Below are 15,879 nucleotides of genomic sequence, written 5' to 3'. Positions count from 1 at the left end.
TTGAATTTCAGGGAAAAAAAAAAGTTTTGAATTAACAAACTTCAGAAAAAAGGCCACATGAGGCGGTGGGAAGCTGTCGCCGGTGGCCATCACCACCGTCGAGGCGCCTTCTCCTCCGGCAGTGACGAGCATCTATCATTCATTCATGCCTTCTTATTCTCTGGATAGGTTTTGTTTGCGGTGCAGAAGTTTGAAACTCATCCAAAGCATGCTTTTTATGTCAGTCCGTACTGCATTAGCAACGAGTCGGCTTATATATATATATATATATATATATATATATATACACACATATATATTAATTCATACGTCGGTCGCAGAAGTAGTAACTCCAACCCAGCGACTCGCTCGCTTAAAGGCTAACTCTCCTCTGTGTCCTCCCTTCAACCAAAGCTTTACCGAGAATGTGGAAGAGGAAGCTGCTTTCTCCAATCTCTACGGCTCTGCGGCGGAGATCGTTGCCAGCTCCGGCTTCTCATCTCCCAATCCATTCCTCTTCACAGCTCGGCTCTTCTCGTTTGTCTTCTCGACGGGAAATCCGGCGTCCTTCTGGCAGCGAGAGGTGTTATCTTCTGGAGAATCTCCACCTTGCTAGCAGGAGCTACTGTTCCCAGCCGGCCGAGGATTCGGCCGCCAGATGCTGGAATTGTGGCTCTGCAGCTCAGAGTTCGCCGTTCCTGGCGTGCAACTCTTGCCGCAGCGTTCAGCCGGTGGACAGTTCCGTCGACTACTTCCAGATATTCGGATTGTACGCATCTCAACTCGTGCTTGAATTGAATTTTGATTTGTCTGGAATGCTTACTTCCGAGATTTCGAGCTAATGTGTTATCATGTTTGAAGCTAATATATTCGAGATTTCGTGCTTTATCAGGGAGAAGAAGTACGAGATTGACGGTATCAATTTAGAGGGCAAGTACAAAGACTGGCAGAAGAAGTTGCATCCTGACCTTGTCCATACAAAATCTGAGGTATGCTTTTGTTTTCATAGAGTGACATCTCAGGCGAAGAGTTCTTCCGATATTTATTTTTAATAGCTTTGCTGCATTTCCACTACAGCGAGAAAAAGAGTATGCTGCTGAGCAATCTGCTCGGGTAATTGATGCATATCGAACGCTTAGCAATCCGCTGCCAAGAGCTATATATGTTGTAAGTTCAATTTCAGCTTGTTTGCATAAAGTTGCAGGTAGAACCTTGAGGGTCAACATGCTAGTTCAGCATGTTGACCTGACCTCAGTAATGTAGCATTTGTTGACAATAATTGTAATTCCTCATATTGATGCTTGTTTGAGTATGTCATATTTCTCACATTAATTTGGTGCCACTAATGACTTATATATGAACTGCCTCGTTTCTTCACAGCTAAAGCTTGAAGGTGTAAATGTTGATGAAGAAGAAACAGTTTCAGAGCCAGAACTGTTGACTGAGGTATGCCATAAGGTTTTTGGGTGGATCCTTCTCTGTTGTTATATGCACGAGATGTATATGTTTTAGAATGGGAATTTATTTGTACTGAAGATCGAATTGCGGGAAGCAATTTTTTTGGAGGCTATGCAATTCTAACTAGGAGTGTGGATATGGGTTGCAAACATGGCTTGCTGATGGACATAAAGTTTTTGGGTGGATCCTTTCTCTGTTGTTATATGCACGAGATGTGTATGTTTTAGAATGGGAATTTATTTGTACTGAGGATCGAACTGCAGGAAGCAATTTTTTTGATGCTATGCAATTCTAACTAGGAGTGTGGATATGGGTTGCAAACTTGGGCTGCTGATGGCAATGGATTTTGTGTGTTATTTTTCATGTTCTTTTGACTGTCTCCGCTTATCCGCACGAGAGTCGTCATTCTCTCATTTAAATCGTTATCATAGCTAGGGACAATTCTGGTTCCTACCATTGGAAAAGTCCTATTCAATCCAATCATTTATTTTTCTGATCCCAAATGTGCAGATACTTGAAATTCGTGAAGCTGTAGAAGAGGCAGCTGACTCTCAGGCTTTAAACCAGATCAGATCTCAGGTACAAAATTAAAGATAATGCTGTGTTTGTCGACTCTGTTTTTATCAAGTTTTCTCTTAAGGTAGAGACATTATCGTGATTGGTGTTAAAACACAATTGTTTTGTCTGTTCCATATTTACAACTTCTTTGCTGAAATATTTTCCTTTATGCGGTGGCACATGGGCCCTGCGGTGGGTTAAGGATCATCTGTATGTAGCTTGATCAGCTAATGTATGACCTTGTTCTTTTTATCGAGATGGAGGAGAAACTGAAACACTGGTCTAAGTCCTTTGCAAATGCAATTCATTGCGGGAAACTTGAAGATGCTCTAGTCTGTGTCAGGAGAATGAAGTACTACACTCGTGTGAATGAACAGATCACAAAGAAGCTTTGACGTGGAAAGGTATATCAAATATCGGGATATTTATCATTTGGCACTGACTAGTATTCAAGTGAATGAATATTGAAGCACTCTGTGACCAAGTGGCGCCCAAATATAGATGAACGAATACGTAAATCTTCATCTAATTTATCTTGTGCTCTAATCTATCTCCTTCTATCATATGTTTTCACAGTTTAAATTTTAAAGCCTCGCGGAATTTCTGCACCCAAGCTCATGCAAGACATAGATGATGAAGAACTTGACAGCCTCATGACATTTCTGCACCCAAAATCATGCAAAGGTCAATGATCAACCGCTCGGGTTTTGGTCCGCTCACTTGAACATATGGTGCTTCATTCTACTACTCAGACGTAACAGATATATGGGCCGTCAGCCTTCGCTCGTACAGGTAGCACCACAGTTTTGACAGTAACATCTTGTATGCATCTTTACTAGGCTGAGAATATTCTTTGTTTTCACAGTAACATCTCGTATGCATTTACTATGTTGAGGATAAATTCTTTCACGTACTCAGAATCCATACTTTCAGTTGTATGGTTTTGCGTATAGTTTTAGTTGTATCTTTATCCAGCATTCAATATTTTACTTTGAAAATAAAAAATGTACATCTCATGTTACAAATTGTCGTCGTCTCACTAAAGCTTTCTTCTGTTGCAAGACAGTTTGAGCTAATCCTCGCTTCCCTTCCCTGTTCAACCCGAAAAATACGGTACGGAAATTGACACTGCTAGGCGCAATCCCTCTATCAAACATCTCTGACATAAGCTTCAAAGCTGCTTCTGACCTGCCAGCCTTGCATAAACAATCGATGAAAATTGAATAAGTCCTAAAATCAGGGAAAGGCCCTTTGTCTCTCATTTTAGTGAAGACAGCCTGAGCTTGATCGACCTTCTTGGCATTCATGTAACCTCGTATTACTGCAGAATAAGTGACAACAGTTGGTTCACATCCCTCCATCTGCATTTTATCAAGAATCTCCACTGCTTTTTCGATCTGCTTCTCCTTAAAGAAATGATTGATCAAGGATGTATAAACATGGACGGTTGGATTTATACCGACTCGTTTCATTTCTTCCACCTTATCCAGTGCCTCCTTGAACTGTCCTTTCCGAAGCAATCCATGAACAATGCTTCCGTACACATAAGTATTCAATTTCTCTCGATCCGCCCCAATCTCGTTCATTAGTTTCTGAGCTTCTTCCAACTTCCCATTTCGACACAGAGCTCTCACATACAGTGCGTACCTAAGTTCAGTTGTAAACCCAACTTTACCGAGGTACTCGACACACCTTGTAGCATCTAATAATCTATCAGTGGCACATAAACAACTGACATATGTTTCGATCAACTCTTTGTCTGGGACATAATCTCTCTTGACCATCTCGTGGAACAATTTCACGGCCCTGTCCACCTTCCTGCCCTTTCTCCCACAGAGGGACACAATTAAGTATTTGTAAGTGCTTCTGGTCGGCTGGTAGCCACTCGATTCCATCTCATTGAACACTTTCAAGGCGACCTCTGTTAGACCAGTTCGCCCATACACCATGATCATGATCGTCCATGTGTGTGGTGTTATCAAGATACGATTTCTTTTCATCTCGTAAAAAAGGCTTCTCATGTGCCTGAAACTCTTACCGCAGCCCGCAATCTTAATAGCCATGTTATACGTTTCTGTGGTGTGGCTATAACCTTCTTGCTTTCCCACCCAATTGAAAAAGTTCAATGCCGTGTGGCCATGGATTTTACAGTCATGCAGGACTGCAAGAACGGACGAGGGAGTAAATTTCATTGAGAGTTTCTCCAAGGCTTCTTGAATCAAGCTCCAATCTGAAGACGACATCAAAATCTTACTCACTTCTTTAACATCGTCTTCACTGTAGGCAGGTGAAGATGCAGCTGCTGAGTCGGAGCCAGTTAACCTTAGATGGGGTTGAGAGAAGCTCGACTCTGTAAAATGTTCCCCTTTGCTCAATGTATGAAGTTCTTCGGCGTCCTGGAATGACAGTTTATCGGCTTCCTGCAATTTTCGTACTTTCTCTAGAGTTTCCATCTCGCCCTTCTTTTCCAAGTGACAAATCACTCTCTGGAAAACTTTGTTTCCAATGACCACCTTAGAAGCTCGCATTTCATTCAAGACCTTGATGATCTCATTGTTTCTTGCCTTTTTGCAGAGCTCGTTGATGAATACAGAGTAAAATTTGTGAGTTGGCTTGATGCCCTTTTCCTCCATAACCTTAAACATCCTCCACGCTTCAGATACATTGTCATGAGAAACATGACCTGCAACAATGGCCATGAATGCCACAGAGTCGGGCTCGACTCCTCTCTCCAGCATTTCATCAAACAACTCCCTCCCTTTCTCATACTCTTTTGATTGTAAGAGAGTCTGAATCAAAGCAGTATATGTAGATCTGCTAGGCACATGCCCGTTTTCTTTCATGTTTTGAAACAGATCAAGAGCCCGAGAAACATCCTTCTTCTGCAAATACCCATTGACAATCATGCCATAGATATCACCATCCGTGAGATTTCTTCTTTTCATTATATCAAGAATTTCCAGAGCATCCTCAACCCTACCTGCCCTGCACAGCCCTTTGACCAAGGTGCCGTACTGCTCGGGCCCAAACGATAGACCCCTATTCTTGATGATACGGATCATCTCCAGAGCTTCGGTAATCTTCCCTGATATACAGAAGCTCTTCAGCACAAGCCCGTAGACAGTGTTCTCTGGAATCTGCAAAAACCTGACCATATCATCAGCAATCAAATGGACAGCATCGGCATCTCCTGTGATTGCTATGCAGTTAAGAAGCGTCTTATACAAGCCCAAACTGGGGTTCATCTCCTTGAGCACCATCTCCTTGTAAAATTCCATCGCAACATCAGCATTCCGGGCAACACATAGGGCCCGTAAAATCTCCGAATATACAGCAAAGTCAGGTTTGAACCCAGAATGCCTCATCTTCTCAAAAACCAGAAGTGCTTTTCCGATCAACTTCGCCCTCCCATAGTGCGAGATAAGGATAGTCCAGGTCTTGAGATTCTTCTGGCACGAGCTCGCCTCCATTTCTTCCACCAGCTTCTCTACGAATGCGAACTCCTTCGCTTCCCCTGCGATGTACAGCATCGTGTTGTACGTCTCAGTCGTGTGGGAGAACTCATCCCTGAGCTTGACCCAGTCGAAGAATCTCATCGCCAAATGAGGCACTTTAAAGCACCTCTTCAGAACCATCTCCACAGCACGAGGTTCGAACAGGAGTCCTGAGCTCTCCAGCCTCTCCTCCATCGGCACCGACCCACTTCCCGAACGGACAATCGCCGTAATCTCACGGACTGTAGTACTGACGTCAGCACCGCCGGCGGTTTCAAATTCATCCTCCAGGACATTTTCACAAACAGGTCGTCCGCAAGAACTCAAGTTCTCTCTTTCTGCAGCAATTTTCGACTTTGCCGCTTCGGTGACGGAAATATCGACCTCCGACGTGGGACCGAAGTTCTCAGTTCCTAAGATCTCCGCTATCTCATTGAAGAGGGCGGCGAAGCTGCTGCCTTCTGCTCGACTCTTCAGCTGGGCTCGCTGCGCCTTATTGGGCTGTGAACGTGAAGCCGATTTAGTGGCGCTCGAGCAGCGGAAAATGTGATACTTTGAAGCCGTCTTTGTTGGGTGAGCATGAAACCGGAAGAGCTCGATCATGCACTTCCTCATCCTTCTGGGGAAAGCTTCCGATGAACGGAGGAGTATCTGAACATTCTCCGACCAACGAGGGAGGAGCAAACCAAGAGGAGAGAAACACAAAACAACGGCCCTTCGATTTCGAAATAATCCTATTTCCCCCCCCCCCCCCCGAACTTTAACATATCAAAATATACTCCCTAAAGTTTCAGTTTTCATTTAACTCTATCCACATCCATACAACATTGTGCAAACTACTTGCCAAAACGATATCGGGTTGGAGACTTGGAGTTGCTTTACTTCCATAATACAAAATAGGATGAAAGACAAATTGATTCCACAAAGATACCGACTAAATATGACAATACGAAAAAGTCAAAGCAGGAAAGGGGGAAAAAAAAATCCTCCTCCTGCATAGTTTTTCCTTTTCGCTCCAATAATGAATGTGCGATGAATTTTTGCTGTGCCTAATGGATATCTTAGGAAAAAAAAATGCCTTGATGGATATCACCAGTTGAACTCATCCTGAATCGCACAATGAAAAATACTGGGCGTAAAGCAATTACGCATGCCCTCACTCGATAATTAAGATGTTACAGATTTAATACTCAATGGGACTATTTGTATCACTTTATTAGTTATTAATATTTATATTTCTTTACATTCGAGCCATAAGCCTTTCTTAAAAGAAAAAAAAACCTTGATCTTAGCCAAAAGGCCGAGTACAATATCTAACACTCCGTTTGATTTTGCAATCTGATTTTTAAATTTTAACTTTAACTTTAACTTTATTCACTACATAATAAAAATTAACTCTTTCAATTAAAAAAAGTGAACCCCATATGGAAACTCACGTACAATTTCATTATTCTCTATTCAATTTTTAATACTAAATTTTTTTAATTATTAATTACTTTTTAAACAATTTAACAATATAATCACTACGCAATCATTACTTCCTCTTAACTATTTATTACTTTTTCATACTTTCACTTATAATTCAACAACATAATCATTACAATTCAATTAAAATCAAAACTCAAATTTACTTTATTCTAAAACCAAACACACCGTGGGATTTTGATGGGCCGAGTCTGGGACGGAAATGAACAGTGCCTCGCATGGCCCGGGCCCCGATCTTTTAGGAGGACTAAATATAAATATTTGCCTTCGGAAGTCGGCGTTTCTAGAAACCCGGATTTGAGGCGGTCCGGTCGTCTTTACGAACACCATTCATAGGACAGATAGCCCATTCGCAGATTCGTGCTGAGAAAGAAAACTCCTGTCGGAGACGGAGAAATGGGGTGGGTGTGGAGAGACGACGGAGATGGCGCCGATTCAATTTCCGCCGACGTCACCAAGAACGACTCGCAATCGGACGACCGGTGCTCCACCCGCAAGGTCGTGAAGTCGCAGTGCAAGACCCAGGAGGTCGAGCCCGGGAAATTCATCAGGAAGTGCGAAAAGACCGAGGAGATCTTCCGGAGCTGCATTGGAAAGTAATCCCTCCCTCCCTCTCACTCTGACGGTTCCAATTCCCTTGCTATTATTTCAAAATTAGCTTCTTCTTTTTTTTGCCCAGCTCTTGCATAATTGTAGCTAATTGATCGTGATGGGCATATCAGAAAGATGTTGGCTCCATTCGTTTGGATGAAAAGTTTAGTTCTTTAGGTGCTGCGAGGCTATCTGTGTATCAGTTCTATGAGCTCCAGCTTCATAAGGATTATAGGTAGCCTATGGAGCTGGTATTGTTGCTGTGCAGATTCTTCTTATTCGCAATCGTTTATTTTATGATTAGATGGTAATGTTACATGGGCCAGCGTTCTCTAGGAGTGTTTTGGATATTGATGTTGGGTGTGAATATGCCAGTGAAACGCCGTGGCGCTGAATCTGTAGATTATAAGAGTGTTGGATAGGGAATGTTTGCAGCACGCATGGACCTACTCGTTTTAAGGAAGATTCATTCAGCTGCGGAATGGGACTCGTTTGAATTTTCAATTCATAAATGCAGTCTAGAGCTGCCTTAGACCTAAATACGAGGATCCAATCATATCTGGGTTTTCAACATACTGCTTTTGTTCTGTAGTTCAATTGTCAGCCCTATTAGCACATGCCCATGCTTTAGTATGCTTCATATATGGGAAGACCTTGCCTTTACTTATCCCAAAAAGGAAAAAAAGGACCCTGCCTTTACAGAATTAGTTCTGTCTATGTCATCAAGTGATAGATACTGCTCGTGTTTTGATGATGTGGGGAAAGGGATGAAAAATCTCGAGACAGGAGCCATTAGAAACTAATTGGATACTATGATTTGTACAGTCCTCAATGGAAGCATTTAGTAAGGAAATGGGGTGGGTGATGAGTACCTATTTGTGAATAATGCTGATCAAGTTCACTGCCGAAGTGTGTTATTGCAAATGCTGGAAGAAGCATTAAGATATCAATGACAGTAGCAGCACATTTGGAGGCTTGTTGGGTTTTCGTTTCCTTTTCCTTTCCGTCCATAGGACACTGGGACATAGATGTTCAAAAGTTCTAAGTTAACCTTGCAACTTTTATGTGCAATGAATATGTATGTTTACCTCTCTCTGGTATGTGGACAATTTTTTCTGTTGTTATTTCGAGTATCTTAAGGTTGGTCTACGTTCCCAATTCCTTGGTGCCAGTTATTCTTTGTCATCTGACTATGCATTTCATGTTGTTTTGGTCATATTGATTTAGTCATTCAGTGAGAGCATTGTCTAGATGGTATAGATTGGATAATGACTGAAAAGATTCTGGTGAATTGTTTTTGTCGTTGCTGAAAAACTAGGAATTAGTCATGACCTGTCAGGGGGAAAATCCTTTATATCCACTGATTCATTGCGAATATGGAGTTGGTAAAAATTGGTAACTAGGGGAAGCTGATTGTTCATTTTAAAGATGTCTGTGTTCCGTATTCTATTGTTATGAACATCTTCACTGCCAACTGCCATTGCCTATGGTCTACACCGTTATACATGTGCTGTTATTAGTATTCATCATGAGGTTAATAGCTGCCATTTTGGTCCTTTTACCAGGCCCTCTGAATTGGTCCAGTCTAACAAGGAGTACACTGAAGAAGATGTGACCGCAGAGATGCAGAGAGGTTTTGTCTCTCCTGGATCTTTGGACGATGGACATTTCAACTTCCCGGGGCTTCGGAGTGATATTGACGCCATTGGACAAAGCCTCTTTGGGAATATTGATCGATTCTTCCAGGAAGCTGAGGACATGAAGAACAGCTTCTTCAAAAGCATCTTTGATGGCTTTCAATCACCTGACTGGGACTCTTCGTCCTCATCTTCTAGGCGAGGAATTCCCATTGAAGGCCACCCTCCAACGGTGACACCCAGTGAGCCCAAGTATGGGCAAGTTGATGTTAATGGATTGGCCAGAGAAGTGTAGTGAGCTAATGCTAGGCTATTCTTCCTAGTTCCTTCCAGAAGTAAGTGGGCGCACTCTGTTTTTGTGAATTCTCTGGTCCGATCAACCCCCCCGCCGCCGTCTCTTACCACTTGATGACGCGCTCTGTTTTCCTTGGTTTTTTCGGGTACAGAAGAATTAAGATTATAATATCGTTTTGCTTAGTCTGAGATGTTCTTGAGATGCAATGGCTGCTCTCACCTCATTAGAGTCTAATATCTGCTCTTAAGATCCTCGGACCCTTGTAAATTTCCCGAGGTATGCATGTTCTCTCAGATAATAAGATGGTTCGTACGTTCGTCATGTTGAGTTTCAAACAATGTGAGCTGTGGGGACACGATAGTTCGTGCTACGTTGACCGAGCTTTTCAAGTCTTGAAGGATTATTGTGCGACACACGCCTTGCTTTTCGGGGTCTAAAGTGACAATCTTTCACTGCCCTACCGTTGAATATACGTGCCAAAATGATGGATTTCGGTTCAGTTTTGAAGATGTTAGCGCACTGCGGAGGTACGAAATTGAAAGTAGTCCAGTCCACCATCTCCTTTTTGGATAAGATTTTTGCTCATCATCGTGTGGCCTTTAAAGTGGGACCTGATTTGACCCATAGACTAAAAAGCTCCTTGAAAAGGCGAGATGAGCCGCGACGGTAAGAGTAGTGAAACTAATAGGTAGGTGATGATGAAAAGCGCGGCGCACGTGTGTTCATCATGTCTTCGCGAACATTATGACCGCAAGGGACAATGCAACGCTTGTTGAGAAGACTCTGAACAAATTAAATTATCGACCCTTTTGCTCTTTTTGTTATTTAATATTGGATAATCTATCTGACAAAGAAAAAATCTCATGTCTATTATGATTATTTATACATGACTTGTATTAGGGGGGAAAAAAACAAGAAAAACAAAAACTGGAGCTACTCTCAAATAATACGATGGACCGGTTCTTCGGTACACTACAATTCCACTGTTTTTAACATTTATAATTTTGTCAAAAATGGATATATATTGACTATATAATAAAATTAAATCAGGGATTGACTTGGTCGACGTCCAGGGCATACCATCCACATCTGTTACCAGCTAAAGATGAGTTCCAAGGAAGGGGCTGAAACGCTGGGGAGACTTGTAATTGTACAGCAAAATGACAAATTGTGTACATGAAAAAGAAACTTATACGTATGTGCGTGTGTGTGTATAGAAGGGTCAGCCAAAAATTAAAACAAAATAAAGATTCGCTCAAAAAATAAATAAAACAAAATATATGAAATTTCTTGCTTTGTGTGACAGAACCAACTTGGAATGATGATCCGGTCAAACTCCTCAAACTATGATCATGTCAATCATGCAAGCTGTTATCGGCCTTTGGTTCGTGAAGACCGATGAGCCGAAAAGTCGAGCTATTTATACATCATGGAATTTCCAGTGCGATGATTCTTAAGAAATTGAGAAAGTTAAAAAGAATTTCAGTGCTTTATGAATTTGTTGATGAATCAAAAAATAGAAAAGAAAAATTAGAGTAATTAATAAGAAGAAAATTGGAAATGGGTACTGATATTTCCGGCTAAGGCCGGCAGGGGAGACTGACTGGCCGATTGATCCCAAAGCTGAATCTTTGTTAAGATTCATACTCAATGGCTGCGATCCCAATATGAGGAACAAAGTTTTTAAGGCAAAATTGCACCTTTACCCCTCTCTACTTTCTTTTTGTTTTTTTGAAATGTTACGCCTCTCTACTTTTAAATCCATTAGAAGATGCCCCATAGTTCAAAGTTCGTAAATAAACTATCTTGCATCCATATCGTCGATCATCAACCAAGCCTTCGTCTTTCCACACGCATAGTCATCATTTTTAAGAAAATTGTTCATGGTGCAGAAACATATTTGCGACTGTTCTAGCCACAATAAGAGAAAACGGGTGATAGAATTATTACGAAAATTTGATCACATGTCAATGATTACTTCAGTCAACGCCATAGAGACTCACGGGCCAATATGATGATTGTTGAGATGAGCACTTATGTTCAACTAGAGTTATTTGATTTGTAAGGTCTCATCCCCAGGTGGTGCTCAATCGCACTGGCCACCAATGGTCCTATGTGGGGATTGGTCTTCCATGATTCCGGATTACATGCGGTCAATTTCTGAACTTCAAAGTATTAGGGGTCCTATTAGGAATGGTTGGAAGCTACAAGGGTACCGATGCAATATTCCTAAAACGAAATGCGAAAGAAATGAGAGACAATAAATGCAATTTTGGCCCGTTGAAACTTTCCAACAGAATAACCGGTCGGTCTTCTTCCCTCTGCCTCTTTCCTTTTCCCTTCCATTTTTCCAAATGAAAGCAATATCAAAGACATCACAATCACGCGGGAAAATCGAAACTAAAGAACCCTTTAAATCCTATAAATCCAATCCTCCCCTAAGTCAACTCACTCTCCATTCCTCTCTTCTCCTCCTTCTTCGACTGGGTGATCATCGATCAGTCAATCTTACTCGTCCAGTGATTCGTGTTGGATGATTTACGATCTATTCTCGCCAAGACATAAACAGTTACGGAAGTAAAATCAGCCTTTAGGATATGGGGAACAATTGTGTCAGCTCAAGATACACGGACAGCCTGCTCCAGTCGATTTCGAGCTCATTGTGGTGGACCCGAGCGAATGATGGTATGGCGGCTCAACCGAGGATCAACAATAGCCGAACCATGCCGGTGGATGAGGAGGACTATCCTCCTTCTCCTCCATCGGTGGTGGCAGAGAGCAAGGCTCCGGCACCGGTGAAGATGACCCAGGAAAAACCTTTCAAGGCGGAGGAGAATCGGGAGACTAATAAATTGAAGAAGAAATCGCTCGGAGAATGGAAGAGGCAGCCCAGCGCGGGTCTAATGGCGGACTCGGTCTTGCAGACCAAAACGGGTAACCTGAAGGACTACTACACACTGGGGAGGAAGCTCGGGCACGGGCAGTACGGGACAACCTTCCTCTGCGTGGAGAAATCCACGGGGAAAAAGTACGCCTGCAAGTCCATCTCAAAGAGGAAGCTTCTGACGGTTGAAGACCTGGAGGACGTGAGGAGGGAGATTCAGATCATGCACCACATCTCCGGGAATCCTAATGTCATCTCCATCAAGGGGGCCTACGAGGACTCGGAGGCAGTTCACGCGGTAATGGAACTGTGCAGTGGAGGGGAGCTGTTCGATAGGATAGTGAGCCGAGGCCATTACAGCGAGAAGAAGGCTGCAAACCTCGCGAGGACTATCGTGAGTGCAGTTGAAGCATGCCACTCGTTGGGGGTCATACATAGGGATCTCAAGCCCGAGAATTTATTGTTTGTTGACGAAAAGGAGGACTCGCCCCTCAAGGCAATAGATTTCGGGTTATCGGTTTTCTTCAAGCCAGGTACTTTATATCTCCCAAGTGCATCATAGTTCCTGTGATTCGGTAGAACTACAATCCCCGTATTGTATAGAAATCAATGCTATGACTGTTCCGCTGATCCGAGTAGGGTCGAGTGTTCGATTTTAGGAAATTTCCTTAATGACTGAAGAAAGAAGCCAACAGGCTGATACTGGTCCATATGAACTGCAGGGGATGTATTTACTGATGTGATGGGAAGTTCGTTTTACGTTGCACCAGAAATTCTGCAGAAACGTTATGGTCCTGAAGCAGATGTGTGGAGCGCTGGAGTGATCATTTACATTCTTCTGTGCGGAGTTCCTCCTTTCTGGGCCGGTGAGTGTTGATCTTTTACCTATCTCCATACCGATGTTGTCTTAGTTCCGTCAAAATCTGACCATCCATGCACCACTCGTCTCTTGCTGATTGTCATGCGTAGAAAACGAGCAAGAGATATTTGAGGAGATTTTGCATGGAGGTCTTGACTTTTCATCGGATCCGTGGCCTAATATTTCCGAAAGTGCGAAAGATCTCGTCAGAAAGATGCTCGTCAGGGACCCAAAAAAACGGCTTACTGCCCATGAAGTCCTCTGTGAGTTGCTCATTTATCCAGTCCTTTGTATGAACTCTACGAGGAACTAAGTCATGAGATAAATCATTCTGATGAGTTGGATGTAAAGGATTTAGCTTATAGAGGAAGTTGATCATCTGGTAGAATCTGTGAATACTACGAATTCCAGTACTCGTCTTGACTTATGGTCTGCTCGCAGGCCATCCTTGGGTTCAAGTTGACGGCGTGGCTCCGGACAAGCCTCTTGATCCTGCAGTCTTAACTCGCTTGAAGCAGTTCTCTGCTATGAACAAACTCAAGAAGATGGCTCTCAGAGTAAGTTTCACTGAACTCCTCGATTAGTTTCGCTCATGAACCATACGCGCATGAATGATGAACTCTCTCCTAATTGATGGTCTGTGAATATTTATGAAGGTAATCGCAGAGTGCCTTTCCGAGGAAGAAATCGCAGGTTTAAGGGAAATGTTCAAGATCATCGATGCCGATAACAGTGGTCAGATCACATTTGAAGAACTTAAATATGGGCTCAGAAAATCCGGCGCGAATCTTGATGAGTCCGAGATACTTGATCTGATGAAATCCGTAAGTATAAGTCACTTTCGACTGATCTAAGCTCGCAAGTGTATGGAGTGCTAATTTTCTTTCTCTAAAACTGACAACAGTTGTTTGTATTGAAATTCCAGGCCGATATCGATAACAATGGCACCATAGATTACGGGGAGTTTGTGGCTGCAACATTGCATCTAAATAAAGCTCAACGGGAGGATCATCTGTTTGCAGCTTTCTCATACTTTGATAGAGACGGGAGCGGCTATATAACAAAGGACGAGCTCAAACAAGCCTGCGAGGAGTTCGGAATGGAGGATGTTCGACCAGAGGAAATGATCCAGGAAATAGATCAGGACAACGTGAGTAGTAACGGCAATGAATATACTATCACTGTAACACATCGAACAAAACAAGATTATCTTGCTCCTTGGCCGGTAAAATTGAGCTATTCCGAAACCAATACGAGTAATCGTGCTCCATTTTTTCTCTTTTTTGCAGGACGGTCGAATAGACTACGACGAGTTTGTGGCGATGATGCAGAAAGGGAACAATACTGCAGATTTCGGAGCGATGAGCATACAGAAGATCAGGACTAGGAGTTTTAGTATCGGATACAGAGAGGCGATTTGGGTTAGGTGACACAGTACTGAGCCCAACGCTCTTTCTTTCATGATCTTAATCATCTTCTCTATACAAGGGGTTGAATCCAAAACCACAGTCCACTAATTCCTTCTTTCATGTCCATAACAATAACTACTCTCATGTAATATAAGTCCTGACCGAAATGAGGCTTCTGGCCCGAAGCCGACCGCCGCATAAGACCGTGTCTAAGTCCGTATTGGAACGAGGAAAAGTTCGAGTTCATTCTTGTACTAGCTGTTGTTGTGTTAGCTAGCATCTATATCTTCCTCCCATGTGATCAGGGAGGCACCAAAATTATATTCCAATAAGCCCTGGAGATCAAATCGCTTTTTAATAGCATTGATTCCACTAATCCAAGAGAGCAATTACATATAACTATTAATTATCTTAGCAAAATGAGAAAGAAAAAGGGAATCCAATGTGCAAGAAAAGATTAAATGTGCAGCTTCACGCGTTGGGCAAGTACGTAAAAGAATTAACAAAATGAAATTTATTTGACATTTGTGGAGAATTTTTTTAAAATTATTAAGAGAACTTTTTTTTAAGATTATTTTCACTATTTTTTGGATAAATACGATCTTTAATATGTATTAATTGGTAATTTTTTTGCATTTTTCCAAAAAATATTTAATATTTATTAGTCTAGAATTTTTCCTTTTCCACTTCTAGAATAGCGATTAAGAATGAGCAAAACTTCAGCAATAACATTAAATTTTACAAACGAGGGTTGGATCGAACGGTTCAGTGCCGATTCCCCTTAAGAAAAGTCTCGAGTTTGAGTATTGTGAATAAAAAAAATCTTTGATCGGGAGGGCTTTACTTTTTAGTGAGCCGACGACTCAACTAAAATTGGATTAATCGGGACTCGTTGAACTTTCGGATGTTGAGATACACCAAAAAAAATTAAATTCTCTTAATAGTCAAGAAGTTAATGAACCATCACTCGAAATTAAAATAAAGTGTATCGTGATGATTTTTCGTACCACTCTCAATTTCTATATATCATAATTGATGAGAGTGGGATAATGATCAGAGTTCCAATCCGCAACTTCATTAAGGGTATTACCGACTTGAATCATGTGAGAGGACAGACATCGAAGCACAAGTGTATGTGGGGTCGTGGGTTTCTTTCTTCTATTTGGTCAAGTAATCTTTCTTAATTATGATTGTGGGTCATACTTGATTTTGCCCATATCATACTAATAT

The 15,879-nt window shown here is 42.0% G+C and overlaps 4 protein-coding genes across 5 annotated transcripts; 3 read left to right on the top strand and 1 right to left on the bottom strand.

Annotated features, from left to right (window-relative positions):
- Nucleotides 1-52: 52 nt before the first annotated feature.
- On the top strand, nt 53-3,016 carry LOC116207383 (iron-sulfur cluster co-chaperone protein HscB homolog). Of its 2 annotated transcripts, XM_031540297.1 has the most exons (7): nt 59-748; nt 872-968; nt 1,057-1,146; nt 1,360-1,425; nt 1,948-2,016; nt 2,253-2,399; nt 2,572-3,016. In XM_031540297.1, exons 1-6 carry the CDS (start codon nt 405-407, stop codon nt 2,388-2,390), a joined length of 804 nt encoding a protein of 267 aa, XP_031396157.1. In that variant the 5' UTR covers nt 59-404; the 3' UTR covers nt 2,391-2,399; nt 2,572-3,016. The 2 variants fall into 2 exon arrangements, with proteins under 2 accessions (XP_031396158.1, XP_031396157.1); XM_031540298.1 differs by lacking the exon at nt 1,057-1,146 and having other exon boundaries at nt 53-748.
- LOC116207381 (putative pentatricopeptide repeat-containing protein At5g06400, mitochondrial) lies at nt 2,962-6,409 on the bottom strand. Its single transcript, XM_031540295.1, has one exon. The coding sequence runs from the start codon at nt 6,102-6,104 to the stop codon at nt 3,009-3,011; it is 3,096 nt and encodes a 1,031-aa protein (XP_031396155.1). The 5' UTR covers nt 6,105-6,409; the 3' UTR covers nt 2,962-3,008.
- An 849-nt stretch (nt 6,410-7,258) lies between these two features.
- Nucleotides 7,259-9,867, top strand: LOC116207384 (fra a 1-associated protein). The gene is made up of 2 exons (XM_031540299.1): nt 7,259-7,570; nt 9,131-9,867. The coding sequence occupies exons 1-2, from the start codon at nt 7,371-7,373 to the stop codon at nt 9,495-9,497; spliced, it is 567 nt and encodes a 188-aa protein (XP_031396159.1). The 5' UTR covers nt 7,259-7,370; the 3' UTR covers nt 9,498-9,867.
- Nucleotides 9,868-11,912: 2,045 nt separating this feature from the next.
- On the top strand, nt 11,913-15,003 carry LOC116207382 (calcium-dependent protein kinase 26-like). The gene is made up of 7 exons (XM_031540296.1): nt 11,913-12,914; nt 13,104-13,247; nt 13,351-13,503; nt 13,682-13,797; nt 13,897-14,064; nt 14,166-14,390; nt 14,530-15,003. Exons 1-7 carry the CDS (start codon nt 12,095-12,097, stop codon nt 14,668-14,670), a joined length of 1,767 nt encoding a protein of 588 aa, XP_031396156.1. The 5' UTR covers nt 11,913-12,094; the 3' UTR covers nt 14,671-15,003.
- The last annotated feature ends 876 nt before the right edge of the window (nt 15,004-15,879 follow it).

Source organism: Punica granatum, chromosome 5 (genome assembly GCF_007655135.1).
Source record: "Punica granatum isolate Tunisia-2019 chromosome 5, ASM765513v2, whole genome shotgun sequence".
Taxonomy (NCBI): domain Eukaryota; kingdom Viridiplantae; phylum Streptophyta; class Magnoliopsida; order Myrtales; family Lythraceae; genus Punica; species Punica granatum.
The sequence above is the reverse complement of the archived record's forward strand: the minus strand, read 5'-3'. Positions and strand labels throughout refer to the sequence as shown.